Source organism: Armigeres subalbatus, unplaced genomic scaffold, assembly GCF_024139115.2.
Source record: "Armigeres subalbatus isolate Guangzhou_Male unplaced genomic scaffold, GZ_Asu_2 Contig1909, whole genome shotgun sequence".
Taxonomy (NCBI): domain Eukaryota; kingdom Metazoa; phylum Arthropoda; class Insecta; order Diptera; family Culicidae; genus Armigeres; species Armigeres subalbatus.
In genome coordinates, this window is record NW_026942738.1 from 12,741 (window position 1) to 28,237 (window position 15,497).

Sequence of the window (15,497 nt, forward strand, 5' to 3'; positions counted from 1 at the left end):
AGCTTACGATATCGAACAGCAGATGTCACTAGTGTATATGCAATATTACATTGATACAAACACACAGCAACACCACCTGTCGCCTGATAATGGAAATGTTGCAATTATACCGTCAGGTGTAGTGGCTGTTGTTAAAATATTTAGAAAGGGCCTCAAGCGGAATTTTTGCTAAAACGCAACTGACGATCTCCTATTGATCAATTTATGCAACATTTGCATGAATATACCGCTAGGAGGACAGCAGCACGCCATCTACTAGAATTTTGAAGAATTAGAAAAACTTTCCTCTATTCATCACAGATGGCGACAATGTATCGATGACCAATAAAAAAAAGGAGTATTCCTTTTAATATTTTTTTCAAAAATCATCGTTATTTTTCAAACATGTTTAAATTAGATGATCTAAACTATTGAAAATAATAAAATTCTAACCTTTTTCTTCGAACTTTTTAAGCTAAATTCAATATTATCATATAACGCCGAAGATAGCTAGATTAACAGATTCTGCATAGGCCTTTCTCATAGCTTAAAAGTGGTTGATATTTTGACAGTTAGCGACCAAAACAAACTCGAATCATAAATAATTTTGTTATTCTTTTTAAAAAATTGTGCTCATAAATGGCAAATTTCTGCTGCATTTGTGGTTCTAAACGGCACGAGTCGCCACAGAAAATCATTCTGCACTCATTTCCAAAAGATCCTGACAAGCTCTCAGCGTGGTTGTCCGTTCTAGCACCGGATAAAATTCCAGAAAATATCCTGGCTGCCCGCGTATGTAGCCAGCACTTCAGCAACCATCAATATGAAACTACCGTTTACCCAAATGGTGAGTGTTTAATAAGCATATTTTGGAAGAATTTGTTATTTAAGCATGTTAATACATTACATCCAGGGAATTCGTTTACGAGACTAGCACGCACTGCTTGTCCAGACATCATATGGTCGAATGTGCAAGAGAACCTGCGTTTATGCTACAGATCAGTGGGAGTACAAACAGATGTTACATTTTTTGCTGGGTCGGATATTGATTGTTATACTCAAGGTATAGCAGTCACATATGGTGAAGAGAACTCAAAAAGAAGCAGAGACCCTATACCGCTAGAAACACCACAAGATGAACCACAGAAGAAACGAAAGTCTATCGAGGTAAACTCTCTTTTTATCTTTAGTTTCATTTTGTAAACGGTTGGATTATGTTTCAGTGCATCGAATCGTATGTACGTGATTTTCGTGACAAGACCTCTCATTCCAAATGTTCTGATGATGACACTTATGTGACACCGAATGTCGAAGGTGTACCATTGGATGAATTATACTCGTCAGTGCACCTTGAACTTTGCGATGTAGGTAGCATGGAAGAACTAGATTCAGGGTACGAATACTGTGTTGGAGAAATGATAATTTCCAACGTGAAGGATGATGGTGATCAAATCATGATTGATCTTGAGCACTCAGCTCTAGATTCTTCATGTGAACCAAATAGTTATTCGATCAATGATGAAGATAATTGTGAACAAAAAGTTCGAACAAAGAATTATCATCCCTTCCAGTCTCTCGGGCCATCCGTCAACGTTGAATATATCACGCAGGATGAACTGCATTATTTGACAGGGTACGATGAAAACCAATTCGCGTACATTTATTGCCTAGCGTCTAAATGCAATGAAGCAAACTGGCCATGCAGTTCAATTAGTATTAAAAATCAATTATTGATTACACTTATTAAATTTAGGTTGAATTCTGACTATAAATTTTTAGGAATTATGTTTCGTGTTTCTGATCAGATGATCAGTAGAATTTTCAAGTTCTGGCTCGATCTGCTTTATAAAACTGTAAATTCCATTGATTTTTGGAATCTAGGTGCGAAAGGAGAAAATTTGTATAGAGCTGTAATTGACTGCTCAGAATTCATGATCGATAAACCATCTGATGTATTGAAACAACAGATAACTTGGTCTACATACAAACATCGCAATACATTTAAGGTTATGGTTGCCATTGATGAAAATGGCCTTATTATATTTGTGAGCCAATTATTTGGCGGTTCAGCAACCGATGATATGATAGTGAATAAATCCGGATTTTTGAATCTGCTGGAAACCGGGGATTATGTGCTGGCTGATAGAGGATTTGAAAGTAATAGTGTAATGGAAGAGAAAGGCATTATTTTAAACAAACCTCCTATGAAGAAAGGTGACCAACTTTCTGAAGCAGAAGTGGCAAACACGCGAGCCATAGCTAGTCGTAGAGTAGAGGTCGAACGATTAATTGGATTAACTAAGGATAATCGTATCCTTACTCAAAGAATTAGTAGATGTTTATTTCCTTTTGCAAATAAAATAGTTAATGTCATATTCAAATTAACTAACTTTAAGAGACCGATTTGTAAAGGAGTTTCACATCTAAACAGTTAATGTAGTTAAGTTTGTGATTTATATTTATATTACTGTAAATATTTTGTTTATTATTGAATATAATGTTGTTTCGACATTTGTTTTCCCTTTTTCCCTTTCTGACATTCGCCTTCAGCGATTTTTCCTTGTACACTTTATGCAGCTAGTGATTTCAGCTCGGTTCTTGCTTGCACGTGTACCAACCGCGCAGTTTACGAAAGGTCCGCAAATCGTCTTTCACCTGATCGATCCACCTTGCTCGCTGCGCACGCCTTATTGTGGCCGTCAGATCGCTATTTAGAACTATTATCACCGGATTATTGTTCGACATTCTGGCAACGTACTCGGCCCACCGCAGTCAGGATTGGATTAGAGATTTCCTGCCATGATGGACCACTAAACTTCTTTGCTGATAGGTTACCAGTGAGTCCAAATAATTCATGATGTATGGCTAATGTTGTCCTCTCTTGGGCTTCTTCCTATTATGTACTTCGTCTTCAATGTGTTGATAAATAGTTCGATCTGCTCAGCTTCGCTCTTCAGTTCGGTGTAGGCTTCCTCCATTTTTTCAAAGTTAGGGTTGCTGAACGGATTTCGTGAAAATTGTACCACTCGTGTCAATCTCTTATTTTAGTGTTAACCGTCACAAATCGAAGGAGAATAGCAGGCACCATCACAAGGCAAGTTCATCACTTTGTCGTAACCCTCTGCACGTTTCAGAGAGATTCGTGAAGGCACCCGCTCCTCCGTCACCGGCATATTGCCCGCTTCAACGTCGCTTTGACAAACCTTGTCGGTTTTTTCAGAAATCCGTATTCATGCATTAGCTTCCAGAGGAACTTTCGAATGGATTCCAAGAGGAATTCCTGAAGAAGCTTTGAAAGAAATTTCTATTGCGACCGATTGAAGTTACTCAACCCTCTTTTTACGTCACTTATGGGGGGACGTAAACCGAATGTGACGTAAAAAGAATTTTTCCTAAAATTTCTAGTATTTCACTTAATTGATCGTTGGATATTTTAAATATATTCACTTGCGTTTTACATGAGGTATTGTAAGATCTCTCCAAATCCAGGCATGTGAGATGTTATAAGATCTCTAAATTGTCCTGGGGGGGGGGTTTAATCAAATGATCTACCGAATAAACAAAGGCTTCCACGAAGTCCCCAGCCGCGATGTCAACCCAATTTTGTCTTCCGAGTATTAGTCTTTCACTTACCTCTCATTCTCAAATACAGGCATATGAGATGTTGTAAGGTCTCTAAATTGTCCTGGTGTTTAAATCAAATGGTCTATCAAGTCAACCAAAGCCTGCATGATGTCCCAAGCCGTGGTGTCAATTCAATTATGTCTTCCGAGGATGTGCCCTTCACTTGCGTCTCAAAACAAAACATATGAGGTGTTGAAAAATCTCCAAATTGTCCTGGAGACCATTTATCTAATGAATCAACCAAGGTTTTCATGATGTCCTCAGTCGCGGTATTTGTCTTTCACTTGCGTCTCAAGTCCAGATATATGAGATGTCTTAAGATCTTCAAATTGTCCTGGAGTTTGAATCAAAAGGTCTACCGAATCAAGCAAGGCTTCCACGATGTCCCCAACCACGGTGTCAACCTAATTTTGTCTTCTGAGTATTAGTCTTTCACTTACGTCTCAAATACAGGCATATGAGATGTTGTAAGATCTCCAAATTGTCCTGAAGTTTGAATTACATGGTTTATCGAATCAATCAAAGCCTTCATGATGTCCCAAGCCTTGGTATCAACTCAATTATGTCCTCCGAGGATTTGTCTTTCATTTTCGTCTCTAATCCAGACATATGAGATGTTTCAATATCTCCAAATTGTCCTGGAGTTTAAATTAAATGGTCTACCGAATCAAACAAGGCTTTCACGATGTCTCCAGCCGCGATGTCGACCCAATTTTGTGTTCTGAGTATTAGTCTTTTACTTGCGTCTCAAATTTTAGCATATTAGATGTTGAAATTGTCCTGGAGTTTGAACCAAATGGTTGCGGCTGAGGGAATCATGTAGGCCTTGGTTGATTCATTGGACCATTTGATTCAAACTCCAGGACAATTTGAAGATCTTACAACATCTCATATACCTGGAAGTGAAAGAAAAATGCTTGAAGAATATAATTGGGTTGAACCTGCGGCTGGGGACATCATGGAAGCCTTGGTTGATTCTTTAGATCATTTGATCCAAACTCCAGGACGATTTGGAGATCTTACAACATCTTATATGTCTGGATTTAAGATGCAAATGAAAGAAAAATACTCGGAGGACATAATTGGGTTGTTACCGCGGCTGGGGACATCATAGAAGCCTTGGTTGATTCGGCAAACCATTTGATTAAAACTTCAGGCATATTGCATTGGATTAGGCATATTGAGTTTGAATTAATTGATCATATAGGGCATGAACCATTTAAAAAAAAGAGATAACAGCCCTTCGGTTACACGGGTAGACCTCAAGACCTATACTTCAGGGAATTCTTGGATGACCTGGAACGGAATTTGGTTTAATATATCAAATAAGGCATGAGCCATTTTTAAAATAGATAACATCTCTTGCTGGAGGAACTCCCGGAGGAACATTCAAATGTATTCTTGAAAGAATCCTTGTAGGATTTTACAGGTAACTTCCGGAGGAATTCCTGGAGGAACTGGCGGAGGAATTCTTGGAGGAACTTCTAAATAAATTCCTTGAGGAACTTCGAAATTAATTCCTGTTGGAATTGCTTGTGGATCTTCCGGAGGAACATTCAAATGTATTCATGGACGAATTCCTGAAAAAAAATACACGTAACTTCTGGAGGAATTGCTGCAGGAACTTACGAAGGAATTTCCCAGTCAACATATTGGTACCTATAACTCTTGATATAGGTTGTTATATAAGAACCAACTAAATCGTATATAATGCACAGAATGGCTATATACGTACCAAAGCGGAGGCGATATAGATACATATGAGTTTTATTTCACGATTTTTCCTGACATCATACGAACAGTATTACGATTAAACATTAAAATATAAAAAATAAAAATAAATCTTACCAGCACCAAGTCTCCAACATGTGATATTTGAATCTGCAGGCGGATACTCTACCACGGCACCATAGTGCACATCTTGAAGTGAGTCGGATTTTGGTCCAACATTTTATATCTTTAACAATTTATATCTTTACAACTGCTTGAAACTTCTGCAAGCCACTTGGACTGAAGTGGTTTCGATTGTATTACGATTCACGTAGACATTCATTCGCACTGATATAGGATATTACAAGGAATATAAGTCATTATGAGTTTTTATTTACACAATTACGATTGATTTTCACTATGGTAAAAAATATCGTATATGATACGTTCAATACAATATTTGTCGACAATAAACTGATAAATTTTGATATGCAGTGCGATTTAAGTTTTTAATGGACGCAAATCCGACTTTATTTGCTGTTTGTTATACGATGTGTGGTTTACTGGGTCGTGGAGGAACTTCCCAGGGACTTTTTGAAGGAACTTGTGGAGACATTTATGGATGAGCTTTCGGAGGAGTTCCTGGAGGACTAGAGGACCTTCCAAAATAATTCCTGGAGGTAAAATCTGGATGAGTTGCTGGAGGAACTTAAGAATTAGTTCGAGGAGGAGCTTTCGAATGTATTCCTGGAGGAATACCTGAAGGAACATACAGGTAACCTCTGGAGGAGTTGCTGGAGAAACTTCCGGGAAAAATCCTTGAGGATCTTCCGGAGGAATTTCTGAAGGAGCTTCCGGAAGAATTCCTGGAGGAACTTCTGGAGAAATTTCTGGATGAACTCCCGGAGGAACATTCGAATTTATTCTTGAAGTAATCCCAGAACTTCACAGGTAACTTCTGGAGGAACTTGCGGAGGAATTTCTAAAGAAACTTTCTAAGGACTTCCTGGAGGAACTTCGGGAGGAATTTCTGGAAGCACAATCGAAGAAATTTTTGGAGGATCTACGGGAGATATTCTGGAGGAAAAGTTGGAGGTATTCCTGGAAGTACTTTCGGAGAAATTCTTGAAAAAACTTCCTCAAGGAAACTAAACAGGAAAAAAACAAAAAAAAATGTTTCTTACGTGTTTTTATTTGTATGTAGTAATCAGCTGATCTTAACACCGAACTTTATACAATATTGTTCACAAAAAACATGTTTGTAGTACTTGTCAATACGATCAATTGTTGATAATATGTATTGGTGGTCATAACCTATTTTTTCTGTTTTAATTCCCTCGAGAGTATAAACGGCAAATATGCAAGATGCTGCATTAGTGATAAACATTTGATATTGAATTTGTGAATAATACGGATGTCGTCTTCTTAGTTTACCTTCCTTATCCCAACACGATGCACTCGATGGTGGTTGATTTCTGACACTGTACGGAGCCTTAATTTCTAATAATATTTTACGACATTTACTTATTCCGTCAGGTGAACCAGCTAGATAGTTTCGTTTCTTGTCTATAAATAATCCACATTTTTCAAAGTTGTAGTCCATATGAGAATCCCTAATTATGTTGAACGCAATATCTTCTTTATCTCTTCCCCACGCTAACTGTGGCAAATGAAACCTACTAAGATCTTCAAAATTTTTTTTTGATGGTGCTGTACTAATCGGCCTGGTAGTTTTCTCGCTTGTTTCCATTGCGGTTATGACACTGTGTATGTTGGATGCGGTCAATCTAGATTTACGATGCTCAACCCACAGGGGAGACCCAGATTGCTCCATTGTTTGTTTCTCAATAATATCAATTTGTTCTACAGAAACAGTGTTGATCGAATTAACGTAATCCTCAAACGGTGCTGTTACATAGTCATGATCGTGAAAATATGCTATCATATTGCAGGCTCGATTACTGTTAAAACTAGTGTGCATCCCGTAATTAATGGAGGCATCTACAGCGAATTTAGTTAATTCAGCACTAGGGCCGTAACCAGAACCAATTTGACCTGAAGTAGTAGCATTTTTTGTACCGAATAATTCATGGATTGGTGTTTCCGACAGACGTTCGTCCTCAAGCTTGGGTGGCTTATGCCACTGCTGCAACTCAGAAGTACAGGATGCCCCACTGAAAATAGTTCCTAGAATATTTAACAAATAAATTTATTGCATTCAACTAAAAGGAAAAAAAATATTACCGGTTTCTAAGTAGCATTCCAAACAAAGCAAAAGAGCACCTGCATGCTTACAAGCCGCTGAATTCCCTCGACCTGCAGGGCATGTACAGTTACATTTTGCGATAACTTTTGAAATTGCGAGCTCAACAATTACTTGATATAGGACACTCTTCTTCATTGCTGCCTTACAATAACATCGAATTTGAATATTCCCCACAGATGTCTGAAATCAAGATAGTTTAAATAGTTTTATTATTTATAAGTAATCAATATCAGTACTGAAAACCATTTATAAAAACCCAGAATAATCCACCTAGCGGTGTTGGTGCCTTTCTCGCGAACATATTATAAAATAAGAAAACACATAAGAGTAACAAGAAAAACTCATAAGAGAGGTCAAAATTGCACTTTAGGGAGATAGATTCGGTCATTTCCATAAATTCACATTTTATTTGCGTTCATTAAAATACATTTCCGCAGTCTTTGAAAAAAAAAAAATTCCGAATTTGATTTTTTCCAATTTATCGTATACTTAGTATACGAGAAAGGCAAAACCGGATAGTGAATATAGGGAATCGAACCATTTGGGCACCACTATAGCCACTATAGGTTCCATAGATGAGCTGAGGCCGGAAGGCGAAGGCGAGTCGCGAGTGTAGCCAAATGAACTATCAGTTAGTGTAGCCAAACGAGCATGACGTCACGATTGCAATCCAAGCAACGGAGCGTGTGACGTCAAATTCACGTGGTACACTGAAAAAGTGGAAAAAACACACTTAATCGAAATGACCCAACCGTTCCTCCGCTCGTCTATGGAACCTATAGTGTCTATAGGCACCACCCCCGACATCGCATTTCATAACTGGAATACCGCTCCCTCATATCTTTGTATTGATTGAGCATTTCCCTAGTTATTAGATGCTTACCACTTATGTATCCGTATATAGAGTAGAGTGGGGCAAGAGTACGCATCTAGTTTTCAATCGAACATGTGGCCCTTATAAAGCAAGCTTCTGCATATCAAATCAGTGTCGATGATTCATATACTCTTCCTTTATGTTACCCAGTGGAAAAAATATTGAAATTATTGAGATTCATTTTAGTAGAACCCTTATTGCAAGACAAGTGAAAAACGCACTCTTACCCCACCGGTGGGGTAAAAGTGCGCATCGGGTGGGGTAAGAGTACGCATTTATCCAATCATGTGCTTTAATTATATATTAACACAAATAAGAGTTAATAACATTTGATTGATGTTTAATGAGCATATATTAGGGAATGTTTAAAGATTACGTAACTCTTAAAGGGGAGGGGGTCCTAAAAATGTGCACTTTCATACGAAAAACCATTGTTTTTTTTGTATATATAAAAAACTACAGAGGTAAAAATATATATCAGGTTTCACGTGGCGCATACAAAGGAATTATCCTTAAAGAAAGTCCACCAATCACATAAGGTAAAATTTGGCTATTTCATCACCCCTCCCCCTATATTATACTTTTTGTATGAATCCTCTAAAAAATATATGGATCGTCATACATCTCGCAACCCCTCCCAGATAAACGTTGCGTAATTTATGAATGTTTCTTTTGATTAAATGAAATTATCATTTAGATGAAATTGTGTTTTCGTACTATGTGTAGGTGTACAACAAGTCCTAATACAATTTCATTATTTCGCTTCAGTGCTTGGTTCGCTAAGTCCTTTCTAACACTGAATTACTTCAACTTATCCTAAAAACTTGTTATAATTTCGATTTCTGTCCCTTTTTTCTTAGTTGTGGATCTTTTCGCTTTGGAAGAAGTCTTATTTCGGCCGGAGATACGGGTTTGACATCAGAACATGAAGATTCATATGCGTACTCTTGCCCCACCGGTTCCTGCGTACTTTTACCCCACAGTCCCAAAAAATATTCAAGTAATGCTTTTGACTTCTTGGAAAATCAATTGGATTGGTGTTCTGCACCATAAAGTACTCTATACATTAGATTATTGAAAAAGTATAATGTTCACCTGGTTGAACGTATATATGGTAATGAAATACTAGTTGCGGAAACCAAATTATTTTTAGCAAAATGACCAAAAAATTATCTAACTCCATATCTCCCTCGTTGTTTATTCGAATCGTTTACAATTACACATGATAATAGTTGGCCAGAATACCTGTCAAACTGATGCAGTGCTGCAAGTTTATCTTTTTTTATTACTTCAAAAAATCGAAAACGTACTCTTACCCCACGCGCACTCTTGCCCCACTCTACTCTAATGTAACTAATACTCTAATGTCTATGGAAACAGATAAAACTTTCCACCCAGGCGGGGAAAGTTTGCATTGCACACGAAAATAGAAACTCACATATTAATTGAACCAAAAGAAACTTTACATACCCTTCCAAATCCAATTTTCCTCAAATGATTTGCCACATGTAGTTTCCGGCCTTCTTTAAAACTGTTTAAAGCACCACGTTCGTTGAAATATCCTCTGATAATTTCAAACGTAAGCCACTTGCATTCATCGGCCGGGAGATTCTCAATAGCATCAAATTTCTTCACGTCTTCAATCACTGTCTCATCAACAGCTGGTATAGGTTGAGCAACAACCAAAGACGAGCTGAGATTATGTTTTCTCCAATTTTCAAGCCTAAAAAATATATGTATGTAGACAGTAGCAATAAAAAAATAATTATTTCCAGTTTCACCTTTTCTCGAGAACATTTTTATTCCCGGTTATTTTTGCACCCAGTGTCACTAGCTCTCCACGCAATTCTTTTACGGTTTTTTTGTTTGAATGCATTACTGTTGCTATTTAAATACTGAAAAACATATTCTGAACATTTTTTTTTTTTTCTTTGTGGTGTCTGTTGACAGACGGCTGGGACCAATCATGGTCCATCTCGCCATTTCGGTTATCGTGGTTTGGTGTCCGTCGTTGTTTTGAGGGTGGTGTTCAGCAGCCGAATTCCGAAGGTTCAAGAAAAAATTGAAAAATTTCTTTATAAAAAGAGATTCATAATTTCTCTTTCTCTTTCCAAAAATGTCTTCTCTTCATACCGCATTCCGATAGACTGAAGAGAAAGAAAAAAACTAAAATTTCGTGCGAAGAAAAATATTAGTTCTCATATTTTCCACTAGATGTCTTTTGACAACTATTTGCACACTGATTGTTCAAAACATCCTCATATCGAAAATAAAACTTGCTTTCGCTTATTGTTACCGAAATAATGAAGGGAGTATTCAATATAGTGATGGAAATATGCAGTAACAGCAACATTGTTGTGATTTCTAACTGTCTGAAAATAACGAATGCTCTAATTTCATTGCCTTGAATATACCTAAACATTAACATTTGGCTTAGCTTCAGCGTAGCTATAGCTTAGCTTTAGCTTAGCTTTAGCTTAGCTTTAGCTTAGCTCTAGCTTTGTTTTTGAAATCTGTGTACTTTTTATTGTGATAGTTGGTTGTGCACAAACCATGATACATATTTAAAGAATTTGGTTGTTTTGGAATGTTTGCCTTGATAAGATTGTAATCAAATAATCAAACTCGATTCTTCTTCTCTTACAATGGCACTACATTCCAACTGGAGTTTGGCCTGATTTTTAACTTAGCGTTCTGTTTAGCATTTCCATAGTTATGTATTGGAAGCTTTTCTATGCTTGCCATTGCATGAGTATGTATCGTGAGTGGAAATTACGTACAATGGATGGAACCAAGAATATTTTCCACATTATTTCAGACTCATTAGGGGAAGTAAAGACACATTTATGCCTTCAAATTTCATCCCAGAAAAATCTCTTATCGAATTTCTCCCACAAAACTTTGGAAGAAATTTAAATTCTCGTTTTCTTTTTCATCTGTCAAAAAATTTCTTCCACACTTTCATCGGAATTCCAAAATAAGAAAATTTTGAAAATCTCTTCGAGAATTTCTTTTCTTTCAAGAGATTTTTTGACCGGAATTCGGCTGCAGATGTGTAGTTTAGTTGCTTTAAGAAATGATACAATTTCCCGTAGGTCTTGTTCGTTGTTCTCGGAGAGAATGTTGATTAGGGGTTTGCAGTATTCCAGTACTGTATATTCCGCACGTTCAGCATTGTGCTTTGGGCAGTAGTAAAGGAGGTGGCAAAGATCTTCCGGTTCGTCGCACCAGTCACAGTTTTCATCTAGTTCGAGTCCCCACTTGTATCTCCTTTCCTTCGTATTCGTGTGTCTCGTTCTAATTCGGCCAATTATCATTTTTCTTCCGTATTGAGATTTAATTCGCGACTCCATATTTTGTCCGTAGGTTCGTTCATCAAACTGAAGTGCCAGGTTCCCTTTTCTTCTGAGATTCTTCTGTAATCCGTTTTCCAGTCTTCCCATATTTCTGCTTTGCCTAGCCGGATGGTATCCGCTAGGGTGAGTGAGTAAAACTTCGTTTGATTACCTTGTGTAGCTTGAACTGCAGTTTCGTCTGCCTTTTCATTTTATTCCTTGGTGGCTTGGTATCCACTGCAGTGCTGTGGTCCGTGCTCTATCTTCCATCATGATCTTTTTCACTTCCCATGCTACATAGTTGTTTAGTGTTTTGGATTTGATGAGGATGGTTTGAACGGCTCCCCGCAAGTCGGTAAAGATGATCGTCTTCTTGAAGTCCTTGGTGTGGATGGTTTGTGCGGCTGTTAGAATGCCTAGTAGCTCTGCGTTTGTAATTGAGAAATTGTTGATAATTTTTTCTGCGATTGTATTTTGGTCCGAGCTGTCGTAGACGGCAAATCCAGTTCCAGACGATGTTTCAGAGGCATTCTTGTACAGGTGCCTGTAGTCTTGGTATTTATTGTTTTTTACTTCCAGGAACTTTTGCTTCCAAAAATGTTGGCTGTACTCGTGCTTGCGGTTCTGTTCTTGGAATAGTTCCTGGTGGATGTACCTGGGTAAGTGGCGTTGCGAGTATTGGCGTCTGCTGATGAAGGCTATTTCCGGGTCTTTGTGATGCATTTGGCATACGATATGAGTATACTTGATAGCGATTTCGGAGAAAAATGACCCATTTCCCGTACCAGTCTGAATGGCTTTGTTCACAAATGGTTGTAGTTGATTGCTGTGGAAAGTACTTTTGAGTATTTCCTTCAATGCCATCCATTCTCGTCTGGCTTCTAGCGGCAGTTGTCCACTTTCGGCCATCATAACGTGGATTGGAGTTGACTTGAGGTATCGCATAGCACTCCGCAGATAGCTGTTTTGTACCGTTTGAAGTTTTTTCAGGTTGGTTTGCGCTGCATTTCCGTAAATCTGGGCTCCGTACTCCAGTCTGCTTCGGATGATGGCATTTCCGATTTTGATAAGTGATGTTGGATTGGCATTGCTGGATTTTTTGGATAGGAGTTTGATGATTTTTAGTTTCCCTGCTGCACTTGTTCTCACTTCTTCTATGTGTTTCCTGTGAGTGAGCGTTCTGTCCACGATGTATCCCAGATATCGATGCGTGTTTTGAACCTCAACTCTCTCTAGTCCTATTTTGATCCGGATGTCTTTTGTATCTTTTTTCGTGAATGCTATTGCCGCCGATTTCGAGACGTTGATTTTTAGTTCTAGTGAGTCCAGTTTGGTGCGGAGTAGTGAGAGATAATGATTAGCTTTCTCAGTTGCATCTTCTAGGTTTTTTCCAGCGATGACTATTCCGAAATCATCGGCGAACTGGACAAGCTCGCAATCTTCTACTTCAATGTTATGGAGGTTGGTGGTGTAGAGGTTGAACAGGTTCGGGGACAATGGGCATCCTTGGGGGAGTCCTTCGCTGATTTCTCTGGTTACGTCACCTTCCGCTGTCCTAAGCACCATACGACGACGTTTAAGGTAGGAATGTAGCCATGATACGATTTTGTTGGGAATCTTCATGCTTGTTAGTGTATCCAATAGCTTTTGGAGGTTTACCGAATCGAAAGCTTGAGTCATGTCAAGGAAGATGACAATTGGGAAACCGCCTTCTTGTTGGATATCGTTTACTTTATTTATTACGTAGTTTACGCAGCTTTGAGCGGAGTGGTTCTTCCGAAGTCCAAAGGAAAGAGAGTGGTGCAGTCCTTTTATTTCTGCAATTTCGATTAGTCTTCCGTTGACCACCGAGTTGATGAGCTTAAGGCAAACGTTCATAAGAGCTATGGGACGATATGATCCAGGATCGAGAGGATTCCCCTTGTTTTTGGGAATTGGTTTTACTAGCGTTAGTCGCCATCTCTCGGGAATTACTTCAGTGACGAAAACTTCGTTCAGCATTTCTCCGATTTTGACCTTCATGTCGAGTCTGAGCTGTTTAAGGATATCGTACGACATGGAGTCCTCTCCGGCTGCCGAGTGTTTTTTCCTCTTCTGTAGTGCATCCAGTATCTCCTCCGTTGATAGGGCCATCTCGTATCCGTTTAGTTCAGGTGTTGTTTCAGAAGTTGGTTCCGAAACTCGCTTAAACTTGCTTGCGTAGTAGTGTGTCATGAAGTTCTCCGCGTCCTGGATGGTTGTTTCCGGTTTTCTTTGGACCGGTTGAGTGAGTGCCGTATCGAGACCTTTAACGATGTTCCACAACTGTTTGGCAGGGGTTGTTTCGTCAATTGCCTCCGATAGCTCCGCGCAGTATGTCCTTTTGGCTTTTCTAATAAGACGTTTCAACACAGCTCTTCCTTTTTGCAATTTGATCTGATTTGTTTCAGTTTTTGATCTGTTATAATCCCTCAGCAAGATTCTTTTTCTAGTGTAAGCTTCTTCAATTTCTTTAGACCACCATCTTTTCAGATAGTTCGCTTTCTTATCCTTAACTACAAAACTAGCTCCTGATATGGCTTCCTCGAATATGTTCTGCATTTCTAAGGGGTTGTAGATGTACTGCGGTTTCAACTTGTTTATGGCTTCTGCTGCTTTCTTGTTGTTTACTCGGGTTCTTGTTCCTTCAGCTATCGGGATTTGACTTCCTACTTCTATCATGATTGATAGGTGATTACTACCAAATTCTTGGGGGATCACGCTCCATTTAGACTTATTTGCTAATCCTGTTGTGGCTATGGTGAGATCAATAGCTGTGTTATTGTTATCCCGCGTCGACATGCATGTAGAGGAGCCATCGTTAAGTAGGATGAACTTCGACGTCTCTATTGCAGCATTGATTGCGTTTCCTTTATGGCAGTTTGAGGACAGGGGGTCCCACGAACGGTGATGTCCATTAAAGTCCCCTCCTACTAATATCTCGCCTTCCATGTCTTCTAACCTTACGAAGAAATCATTTATTTTGGATATTGCCTCTTTGCACAAATCATATCCCGGTGGAACATAAACGGAGATGAGGGTGATCGGGTCGAATCCTTTTAGTATCTTGATTCCGACAACCTCTAAGGGCAGAAGATTATCGAAAGCCAGGTTTTCGTAATCAATTGATTGGTGTACAAGAATGCCAACTCCTCCATAGCCTTGGTTTCTTCTAGTTGATTCGAATCGGTAACGAGCGAGTTTGAAACCTTCATCTTTTTTAAGCCATATTTCCTGCAGCAAGGCTACTTTCACAGAATTCTCCGTTAAGAAGTGGTTGAGTTCTTCTCTTGTTTCGACAGGTCGGAGACTCTGGATATTGTGCTGTAGAATCATCAGTTTTTACACTCCACTGTGCTGGTTGCTGCTGCATCTTGTAGCTCCTCTTGGATGGTCATTTTCTTCGATGATTTGTTGGATATCCTGTCCGATTTCAATCAGAAGTTGGTCGCTGTCTAGTCCTGTGGATATTGTTTGAATCCTTTTTGTGATTTTCAGATGAAGATCTTTCAGTGCTCTCAGCCATCTCTTGGATCTGGTTTCTGCAAGCAGCTCCTTTCGGAGCCAAGAAATAAGACGTTCTATCTCAGTAGCTCTGAGGGGGTTTTCTGGGCATTTGTCTTCTCCTATGTCGTAGAGCGTGGGCTGGATTCCCGGTTCATTTATAGTCGTCGCTTCTTCCAGTGCTTCT

The 15,497-nt window shown here is 38.8% G+C and overlaps 2 protein-coding genes across 2 annotated transcripts; one reads left to right on the forward strand and one right to left on the reverse strand.

Moving 5' to 3' along the window:
• The first annotated feature begins 574 nt into the window (after positions 1 to 574).
• LOC134203515 (uncharacterized) lies at positions 575 to 7,380 on the forward strand. The gene is made up of 4 exons (XM_062678373.1): positions 575 to 826; positions 893 to 1,146; positions 1,203 to 1,372; positions 7,266 to 7,380. The coding sequence occupies exons 1-4, from the start codon at positions 619 to 621 to the stop codon at positions 7,279 to 7,281; spliced, it is 648 nt and encodes a 215-aa protein (XP_062534357.1). The 5' UTR covers positions 575 to 618; the 3' UTR covers positions 7,282 to 7,380.
• Positions 7,330 to 10,368, reverse strand: LOC134203514 (uncharacterized). The gene is made up of 4 exons (XM_062678372.1): positions 10,235 to 10,368; positions 9,924 to 10,176; positions 7,558 to 7,759; positions 7,330 to 7,487 (listed from the first exon to the last, which is right to left on the reverse strand). The coding sequence occupies exons 1-4, from the start codon at positions 10,327 to 10,329 to the stop codon at positions 7,330 to 7,332; spliced, it is 708 nt and encodes a 235-aa protein (XP_062534356.1). The 5' UTR covers positions 10,330 to 10,368.
• Positions 10,369 to 15,497: the final 5,129 nt, after the last annotated feature.

Bases quoted from the DNA above. Each gene is read 5' to 3' on its own strand.
- LOC134203514 (XM_062678372.1), bottom strand. From the start codon at position 10,329: ATGCATTCAAACAAAAAAACCGTAAAAGAATTGCGTGGAGAGCTAGTG. The intron at 10,177-10,234 runs GTGAAACTGGAA...TATATTTTTTAG, and splicing joins AAAAATGTTCTCGAGAAAAG to GCTTGAAAATTGGAGAAAAC. The intron at 7,760-9,923 runs GTATGTAAAGTT...TCTTGATTTCAG, and splicing joins GGAAAATTGGATTTGGAAGG to ACATCTGTGGGGAATATTCA.
- LOC134203515 (XM_062678373.1), top strand. From the start codon at position 619: ATGGCAAATTTCTGCTGCATTTGTGGTTCTAAACGGCACGAGTCGCCA. The intron at 827-892 runs GTGAGTGTTTAA...CATTACATCCAG, and splicing joins AACTACCGTTTACCCAAATG to GGAATTCGTTTACGAGACTA. The intron at 1,147-1,202 runs GTAAACTCTCTT...ATTATGTTTCAG, and splicing joins AGAAACGAAAGTCTATCGAG to TGCATCGAATCGTATGTACG.